General features: G+C 49.0%; 1 protein-coding gene across 5 annotated transcripts in view; it reads right to left on the reverse strand.

Annotated features, from left to right (window-relative positions):
* The window catches only part of LOC126578071 (E3 ubiquitin-protein ligase lubel), a 21,221-nt gene that overhangs the window by 4,943 nt on the left and 6,278 nt on the right, over positions 1-10,000 (reverse strand). For 3 of the 5 annotated variants that reach the window (XM_050240286.1, XM_050240295.1, XM_050240275.1), the window contains exons 7-16: positions 9,996-10,000; positions 9,190-9,672; positions 7,318-7,525; positions 5,769-7,238; positions 4,902-5,176; positions 4,633-4,827; positions 3,535-3,897; positions 3,345-3,455; positions 2,796-3,276; positions 1-2,580 (exon numbers count right to left, since the gene is read on the reverse strand). The exon at positions 1-2,580 is cut by the window's left edge and continues 2,333 nt beyond it; the exon at positions 9,996-10,000 is cut by the window's right edge and continues 213 nt beyond it. In XM_050240286.1, the coding sequence (XP_050096243.1) occupies positions 1-2,580; positions 2,796-3,276; positions 3,345-3,455; positions 3,535-3,897; positions 4,633-4,827; positions 4,902-5,176; positions 5,769-7,238; positions 7,318-7,525; positions 9,190-9,672; positions 9,996-10,000 (6,171 nt within the window). The remainder of the gene's footprint in view (positions 2,581-2,795; positions 3,277-3,344; positions 3,456-3,534; positions 3,898-4,632; positions 4,828-4,901; positions 5,177-5,768; positions 7,239-7,317; positions 7,526-9,189; positions 9,673-9,995) is intronic. The other 2 variants (XM_050240306.1, XM_050240315.1) reach the window with 2 other exon arrangements.

Genomic DNA, 10,000 nt, shown 5'->3' on the forward strand with positions numbered 1-10,000 from the left:
CTTGCTCAATCTTTTGAACATTCTTCAGAAAGCCTCCTATCACAGCTTTAGCGTTGATCAAAGTCTGAACGTCTCGCATTGTCATCTGCAGGTTCTCTTCTGCCTCCAGCGTTTGTTCACTCGATTCTTCGGCGGACTTATGAGTCGGTTCGGGCACTAGGGTCAGCTCACTCATTTCACTCTGCTCCGGACTGTTCTGCAATGTTTCCACGCTCGAGGCATGGTGTAGTGGGTTGGCCAGTTCCAGCGGCCCGAGTGCCTCTTCCGTCAGCTGCAGCATACTTCTCATCTCTCCAACCGACTGCTCTATCACACTGAGCGCATCGTTAAAGTCACTGTCGAGCGGAAGATCACTGACTTCCGATGCGCTGTTTCTTTCATTCTCCCGCACCACCTCCATGTTTATCTTGGGCAATTCGAGCACGGGGGGCTCTTGCGTTGGCATCACGTCCATTTTGGGGTGCTCCACACTTCTCGACCTGCCATTGTTGGAGTCGATGATGGTCATCTCGGAGAACATTACCGATCCATCGTCGTCATCATCCTCGTACTCATAAAAGTCACCGTTTTCGTCCCCATCGTACTCTTCGTTAGACTCCCATTCTTCCTCTTCTTCCTCTTCCTCCTCACCCTCCCACCCATCCTCGTACTCATCCTCGTAATACTCCCCATCATACACAGCATCTTCTTCATCGAACGTTGCAATGTCGGAGTTGATCTCATCCTTCATCTGTTGGATCAGTCGCTTCGTGTCCAGTACCAACTCGGAGAGATTGTTTGCCAGCTTGGAGCTATGCATTAGATCTTCATCGATTGGAGAAGGTATTGTCTCGGTGGGAGGCACTGCACTATCTGGTGTATTAACTTGAGCTTCCTCCAAGGGAACTGTGGCTGGAGTTGCTGGTATGCTTAAAACATCAGCTTGGGCAGCTTGAGCAGATGGCATAGGTTCCGCTATGACATTTTCTACAGACACTACCGTGGCAGCAGGTGCAATTTCCAACGTAGTTTGTTGCTCTTGTACCTGAACAGGCGGTTCCAGCTGCTGCGGCTGCTCCTGAGGCACTTCTACCTCTGCTTCCTTCGGAGCTGACTCCTCTGCGATGACAGACTCATCTTTGGATGGAAGATTAATGTAAATGGGTTCCAGAATCAAGTCAACCTCTTCCACAACAGCAGACGCATTCTCAATCTCTAAATCTCCTTCTAGCGACTGTTCAATTCGTTCAATATTCTCCACAACATGGCGCAACTCATCGACATGATCAATCGCAATGGCTGGAGGAGATAGTGGTTTGGTGTTTTGTCCTAGGACTTCAAAGTCACTCTCGGAAGAACTACGGAGAACCGGCCGGCGTGAGAGATAGTTGTTCTTGTTCACGGGAATACGCGATCCTCGGCGCTTCTTGGTATTCGTCTTCTTCTCCATAAGTGCTTCGGATACAGATGCCTGTTCCGTGGAGTTTGGTAGAGGTTCCTCTTCTACCTCGGCCACTGGATCTTGCTCTGCAACCTGTGTCTCTTCCTTTGGTAGCTGTTCCGTGGCAAGAATCTCTGCAGACGCAGCTACTGGCGCAGGTTTAGCTGACTGAGTATGTAACAAACTTAAAAGTTTCTGATTGATCATCACAAGATCGTAATAATCGGTCGAATCGGCCGTATATCGTGCTTCATCGGAGCTACTGTCTATCTGATAGTGATGTCGCTTATACTGATCGAACATCGTGGTAGCCTTCTCGTTGCGAATGGCACGCTGCAAGAACTGCTGTATGTGTGCACTTTCATCCTCCTCGTCGTTCCTCACCTCTCGAACCGGTAATACCTGAGTCTGCTGTGTTGTTGTGCGCTCTGGAAAGATCGTTTCCCGTTCCGGAGCTTTTTCGAATGGAAAGAAATGAATGTTGCTGTAATCGTTCTCTGAGTACTCGGCCCTCATCAGTGTCTCGCGTATGTCGTCCTCCAGTGTCGTCGTCTTCGTAGCCGCTCCCTGCCGATCGGTCACCCAGCTCACAGAGTCGAGCTCTTGCCGCACCTGTTGCACCAGGTTCGGCAGAATCTCCTGTATGTTTTCCTCCACAAAGTCACGCACATCGTCTGCTGTCGTACGGGTCGGATCGTGGTTGTCCGAATGAGCGGATGGTTTGACGGGACGTGGAACCGGAATGGGACTTTTGCTCGTGATACGATCACTTGCCTGCGAACGTACCGAAGTGACGGAGGCTGCCCGTGACCGTGGGCCGGCCAACTGCGACAGAAGCTGCTGGATATTACGCAACACCGGCACATCCGCTGACTCTTGGTTGCGCTCCATTTGCATTATAAGCGCCTCGATATCTTTCAGAATCTCGGTGTTGGACGCGGTTACTGCATGCTCTTCACATACCTCTTCTTCGTGCTGTGGCTCCTGTACCGCTACCGCATCGTTTTGCTGTTCTTGCACCGTTTCCTCAACCTTTTCTGGCTCGATCGAGCTCAGCTCTCGTGGGGGCTCTTCTATCTCTACACGCTTTTCGTCTTGCGATCCCTCACCAAGAAGCTCCCGCTCGACATGTGCACTGATAAACTGTTCAATATCATCACCTAGCGCGGTTTTTCGTGAGATATAAGCGAGAGCAAGCCATCGGAAATTTAATCCAAACCAAAGCACCCAGGAAAGGATAGTTCAACCAATGGTCCAGGTCGTGAGAGTTCGTGGAGGGGGAGAAAAGGGGGAAAATGGGAAAGAAAAGACAACCAATTAATACCACATGGGTTCCACGGTCACGTCGGTCAGTGCTTCGGTCGCTTCTTCTTACTAATTCCAGTACGATCCTCGTTGAGCGCTTGCTGCAGCAGCAGATTACTGCTATCATTGTCGGCCCCATTCGGTGGTCCCCAGATACGCATCAGGAACGGTTTGAGCTGAGTTTTACTCAGCTCGACCAGGGCCAGCTCCAGGTTACCGTGGTGCGCCGTCAGACTCGTTACGATGTCTTCGCGCGTAAAGTTACCCTTGGAGGCGATCTCACGGTACTTGCGCTGCCGCTGCTCAATACACTCCGTAATGGCACGCCAGATGTTACCCTTGTGCTGTCTTAGCGCGTCCCGTGCTTCGGCGGTCGAAATAGTGCCGATCGTGTTCTCACGCTTTTCGTGCCCGTACTTGGTCGCTAACGTTTGCACGGTCTCGATGAGTTTGTTCCAGTTGTCCCGTAGCCACTGGACTGGATGCTTCTCGCCGCAATGATTCATCGCCGCCTGCAGCTCCTCGCCCGTGAACTGATATCGTTCTGCTTCCTATTGTGTGGAGTGAACAAGAAACGTGAAATGGAGGCTTTGTTTTGTCCTGTTACTCATTACTGTACCCTCAAAAGAAGCGTCATTTCGGATGGTTTCTCTTTGATCGGTGTGGGCTCCTCGCGTTGCACCGATTCATCTCCTTCAATTTGATCATCCATCGTTTTGCTGCTCGATTGCTATAAGAATTAGAAGAAAACCGGTAGAAGTTAGCACGAGTTGAATAAAAAACACGCTCACAATCTGTTCACTGATCACCATTGACTTCTTGGAGGTGTTTGGGACTTTCGCAGATGCACCGATCTTGTCGATCCGACGGAGATCGTTGAAGGTTCGGTACATATTCTGCTTCTCGTTCTCCTTCGCAGCAGTTCCCCGTCCGCCCGTGGTCGTCCCCAATGATTGGCTTGCGGCCGTCTGTATGATTTGATGGATCGCACGGTCCAGATAGGACAACGTATCATCCGGTGGTGGCCCATGGTGTGAAGGATGCAATGAGGGTGAGTGGTTTGGATGAGACGGTTGATTCAGTGCATTACTCGGTTGATACGCTTGCTGATGACGAGCTGAGCTCTGCAAGCCAGGCTGAGGGCTCAGTTCATGTGGTGATGGTGGAAGGCTCTAGAACACCAAGGTTGGAATCGTTTGTTTAGAATCAATGCTGTCAATGTCACTGGCAATGGATGGAGTATTTAGGAGTCATTGGTTCAACAGTTACGAAACGATTAAACTCCTTCTTTTTTAAAACTAGATAATCCATCCACAAATACCTTACGCACTAGAGCCAGCGCTATTGCTCGTTAGCCACTACAAGCCAGGTCCAATAAATTCTAAATGTTATCACTCCCCTAGAACTTCACTTCACTCTGCTTAGTGATGCCCACTACTAGCTACTGGCACTAGCGACTTGTCTGTCGACAACTTTGATCGCTCGAGGGTTTTTAAAACCTTCTCTCAATCCCGAAGCGTAAATCGATCGACCGCTAACGATCTCATTAACGACCTAATGACGTCATGGCGGGATGCTTGTCTCTGTGATGTCGTTGAAGTGACAAAACACAGAAGGAAATGTGCAACGCCCGTAGACGACAACGCGTGTGCTATTTTTGTGCGTTTTGTAAGCCAATAGAGCGACATCCAACTAACAGGCAGACTAATCTCTCGTGTTAGCGTGTTAGCGCCAACACACAATCAGGAAACGAACGACCAGCGTCCGACGCTTCGAGTCGTCGAGGGGAATGTCTAGTGCCGGTCGGCGTGCAGCGTGCAACTATATATAGCAGCATCCAACAACAACAACAACAGAGCGCGTCCATCAGCGGTTAATGATCGTTCTGACTCGTGGCAACACATTACCTGCGTATCGCTTGATATGCTGTTGCGACTGGCCGGTCGATCCACTTGCAGCATCTGCGGTGTGGCAAGCGAATGGGATCGCTTGTAGAGGGACGACGTTAGTGCTTCCTCCTGGCGTGCCTGTTCTTGTGGCAGTCCGTTCGTTTGCTCTAGCTTTGCTGCCTCATTGCGAACCTGTTCGAATGTGTCGTAAGTCTAGCGAAAAGGGCGGATTGACGAGAGATTACAGCAATGACCGCTTTTCCGTGTTCTGCATGGAGCCTTCCTACCTGCGTGGACATATCCTGGGGTGGTGGTGGTGATGTCCCGATCGATGCCTGTATTCTCTGATCACCATCACTGATCACCGTATCAGTGCCGGCAGTACTCCTCCCAACGATCTCCCTCGGTGGCGATGGACCGCATCCAGTGGATACCTTCTCCTTCACTACCTGCTGTTTGATGTCGATCGCCTCTCCGTGCGCCTGTTTAGAACTAAGACTTTCAACCCCTTCTACGCTAGCCCGCACGCCCATCTCGTGGTGCTCGTCGTCCATGTCGCCGTCTAGAACGAGAGGACACGAGAAAAGACGTCTCCGATTAAAACGCTACACACGCTACACGGGTTTTGCTGACTTTTGCCGTTCGCCCGCAGTATCGCGGGACGAAGCGACATTTGGTGGCCTTTATTGGTGTAAAAGCTATCTCGGATACTTCTTACAAAAGAAAACGCGCGCACTGGTTCGTGCGCTAGTGGTTCGTGCGATTAAACTTACGGGTCAACACAAGAAAAGGGGAAAGGGGAGCATCAAATCAATGCCCAATGGTTGTGGCCAGGGAGCAGAGTTAACCGGAACGCAAGATCAAGCACACAGGTCAACCGTTACAGGAGTCGGGAGTTCAGGTAAAAAGGATGTAATCGGAGTGCCGGGCCGGTGGGGGCACAATTTGAACTATTATTTACTTGATTGAACTTTCACGGGTCAAGGGCGGGGTGCAAGGGCGGAGGCGAGGTGCGTGGATGCTTCCGTGCGGGCGTGCAGTGGAGTGGATGGATGGTGAAGGTGTGAAGTGCGCAAACGACGACTCGAACGACTCGTCTCGTCGTCGCTACTTCGCTTTAGTGCCGGGCCAAAAGGATATTTTGCGAATCCTACCTTTCTTCTTCACATCTCCCACCAGCTGCTTCTGGGGTGGCACGATCTGTAGCTTCCCTTCCGTGATCTGTGCCATCAGTTCCTCGGGGACGACATCGGGAGGCGGTGGTGAGCGGGCCGGCAACGCATCGGTGTCCGTATCTACGCGCCCACTGCTTACCACACTGATCGAGGCCGTTTTGCAGCAGATGGCGCAGATCTTCACTCCAGGCTCGTTCACATACGTACAGAACTCGCATTCCCACTCACAATCGGGTGCTACGGTGGCAGCCGGTGGTGGTGAGTCCTCCAGTACCGTGCGACCAAGCTCCGGTTCTCCGGATCGAACACTGTCGTTGATGATGTTCTTGATTTCGATCGTTTTCAGGTGCTTCTGTTCGTCCGAGGCTTCCGATTTTGAAGGGGAGATCGTGCGGAACTCTAGCAGTCCATTAACGACTTGCTCCGGTGAGGACACGGTCTCCGCCTTCTGGCTCTCCTGGCGACTAGCTTTCGGTTGCTCGTCCTCATCATCGTTGGCGACAAACTCCGTGCTCGAATGTTTACGCAGACGTTGCTGCTTTCCGGCGAACCGTCGCTTCTGATCACCGTCCGTATCGGGAGTCTGGGAGCCGGATTTTTTGCCAACCGGGTTAGTCTTGGTAATGGCCACTTTGGTTTCACTCTTGCGACGCTGTCGGTCGCGTCCATCGGAATCCGAACTCGTGACCTTCTTGGACGGTACGGGAACCGACTGTGGCGTTGCTTTGGTCTTCTGCTGTCGCCGTTGATCCGCATCAGGTTCGGACTCGTTCGTCAGGGAGTCTGATGTCACACGTTTCGCCACAGATAGGTTGTTCTGGGCGGCCCTTAGTTTCGCCTGTCGACGGCGCTCAAAATCGGCATCGGAGTCGTTGGTCATAGAGTCCGAGTTTGGCTTCCGTGGTGAGCTGAAGCTTTCATTGCCCGAACGGGACCGGTTCGAGTTACCTCCACGTCGTGCCTCCGACTCGATGTCCGACTCATTCGTGAACGAATCCGATGGAGCTTTGCGCGGTGATGCCAGTGACATCTTGTCGAACCGTTCACGCACACCTTCCTCCCGATCGTACCGCGGGACGGACTTTCTGGACACGGGATAATCAATCAGCGAGCGTGCCGATGATCCTCCGCCACCACCACCACCACCAACACGACGGCTAAAGCGTGAGTGTTTCACGCTCGATGCACGCACGAATTGCGCCGGATCGGGATCCTCAAATTCGATGCTGCTCGTCGAGTTGACGCGTTCACGGCGACGTCGATCGCCGCGGCCACGCGACCGCTGGAACTCATCGTCCGAATCTTCATCATCGGTCAGATCATCGATAAAGCTGTTTCGGTTTAGATTTCTCATGGACATCGTCGACTTGCGGGACTTGGTGCTCAGCGCTGGAGAGGCCGCACGAGACCGCGAATTTGCTCGAGATCTGGGCGGTGGCATCACTACACCTGAGACAAAGATCATGAATTGCGGTTAGTTTGTTTGAATATACAGATCAATCCACCAGTGAGGACTCTTCTTACATACCTGGCATCATTGGCATCATTCCCATCGGATAGGGATACATTCCACCCCAGTTGTTAGCATAACCTGGTGGATAGCCAGCCATCTCCTGCGGATATCCGTGCGGTGCCGGTAAGTTGAGACTCATGTTCGAACCGTTCTGTGAGCCACGTGCCATCCAGGCATTCATTTGATTCCACTGCATCGGATTGAAATGGGCCATCGATTGCGCCTGCAATGAAACGAAATCAAGGAGAGAAAATTAGCAATTTTTTATGTTTTTTACAAAGAATGTATAATTGTTTATACATATTTCATTTCTACGGTAACCATACGGTTTGTAATAGTACTAGGTAGTCAATTATGTTCTTAAACTTCATAAACAGACAGTTACGCTGTCTGTTTGTGAAGCTGCCTTGAATGATAAAGGGTTTTTTCGTTAGTATTTGATGTGTGGTTTGGTTAACAATAATCAGCCATAGTAGATCAAATTGTCAAAATACATCATTTGTAATTTGAAGCAGCTGTTATTCTGTTCTAACACTACTAACTAATAGATAAGTTAGTTTAAAAAAGTTATAGGCAATAGGTCCCAAGACTATCAAATGCCTTAAATTGTGACTATGTCTCAGAAGTGAAGGTATTAACATTGATGAGGAGGAGCGCATTTAAAGATGCAAAGAAGAAAAGATCGAATTGAAGAGCTATTGAACAAGAAGTTTGATATCGTTAATTAGGAAAGTTAGTGACGTTTAAACTCAATGCCAGACAAATCGAATAAACCTCAAAGAATTTCATAAATATTCTGTTTTCTGAATTGACTGAAAGGTGTTTAATATGTTTTAATGCTAAAGAGTCTATTGATTTAAAGAGTAGGAGAAGCATCGCTATGAGCCACGCTTTAAACTATCAACCAGTCCATGGGCCATTCCACCACATTATTTGGAGTCTTTATTAAATTTGCTCCACTAAACGCCAACTGGTGCCAGTGTTTGTTACCAGAGGAGTAAAGAAAATTCCAAATCTGGTCGCCGCGAAGTAATGTAGCTTCATGGCCGAAATCTGTTAATGGAGGCGCCAGGTAACCGGTAAAATTGCATACTTTCAGTGGTTGTTATAGAAATTTAAGGAATAAAATTACATAGAACATACAATTAATGACCAAACTTATAATAGATATAAACCGCGAACGTGGCCACGGGCCGCAAGTTTGAGACTCGTACTATATAACAAATTGCTTTGGGACTATTATTCTACAAGAACTATTCAATTGATGTTGTTAAGAAAAAGGCTTTGACTATAAGTGACTGACAGTATTCAAAGCTTAAATTTACGAAATGGAATTTATAACCACTATTTTAATGGAGCGAATGGAGCGTGGTTTTAACAGGGTTGGTATGGAACACTATTAAACTGTCGAAATGATATCTGTTCCTACACCAATTATTTCTGGTTTATTTCAATTATCTCTATAAGAATTGATGTATGACATTCTATGGAATTCTTACATTAACAGAAATATGTAGAAAACATGCAGATGCGCGTTTATCTGTTATAACTGAAAAATGTAATAATTTTTGCCTGCTTTCGATCGTACTGCTTATCATAAAAACTTCGTTTCGACTATGCCATGTGTCGTAGTCAATTGGAACTAATTATCATATATTCTAGAGCATCAGAGTTTAAATAGGCAATAATTCCAATGAGCGCATTAAGTGAATCAAAAATACTTTTCCGCATTTCTGACAAACGCACACATGCGACAAACCGCAGGAGATGAAATCATTCTTCCATTTGGTTTCGCCTACAAACCCCTCCTCTATTTCATAACCGCACAAAGCGACGCGGTGTCTGCAAGCGTTATTAATAGCCGCCCTCTCTCATGGATTCACTCACCTGATGCAACGGATTGAGTCCCCACATGTTGGGCGACTGTGGTGGTTGCTGATGTAGATTGAAAACCGAAGTGCTGAGACTGCGAGGCCCTGGCATCATTGGTGGCGTGTCACCAAATTCCGAACGCTGCGTAGGAGAGACAGAGGGAGCATTATTGGCCGCAAGATTGGCGGCGGATTCGACCTCCGGCGGTCCGTTCGGTGCACCGGTTCCACCGGGCACTGCCAGTAGATTGATGCCGGAAGCCACACTGCCAGATCGTATTCTGGGTGCCGGCTGATTAAGCCATCTGGGTTGTTGCAGATGGTGCTGTTGGTGCTGCATTTGCGGCAGCACTTGGTGTGATGCGTGTAGATATGGCTGCTGGTGCTGTTGTCGCTGTTGCTGTTGCTGCAGCTGCTGCTGCTGACGTTGGTACGATTGCTGAAAAGGGCTTGATGATGGCTTGCAACGGAAGCTGCTAGACGATTCGGTAGCGGATGACTGTAGATCGAAACGATGACACCAAAAAGCGAACGAGTGAGGTTAGTGCATATTTTTTATGATCGACACACTCGACAGCAAGAGACCAAATCCAATTTGGAGTATTTCGCTTGCAGAGTGCGTTTGTTTGTGTTGTTGATTATCTGCATTCGACGGATTGATTTTCTGTCCAATCATCGAAAGCGTAGATGCTGATGTTTTATCGCAACGGACACAAATGAAATGGCACACTTTTATCGTTTGCCACTGCGACACTGCGACACAAAAGCACAAAATGCAAAAGAAAATTCAAAAACCATCCCGGCGCGATCACCACATGTTACCTGCA

The sequence above is a fragment of the Anopheles aquasalis genome, chromosome 2, assembly GCF_943734665.1.
Source record: "Anopheles aquasalis chromosome 2, idAnoAquaMG_Q_19, whole genome shotgun sequence".
Classification (NCBI taxonomy): domain Eukaryota; kingdom Metazoa; phylum Arthropoda; class Insecta; order Diptera; family Culicidae; genus Anopheles; species Anopheles aquasalis.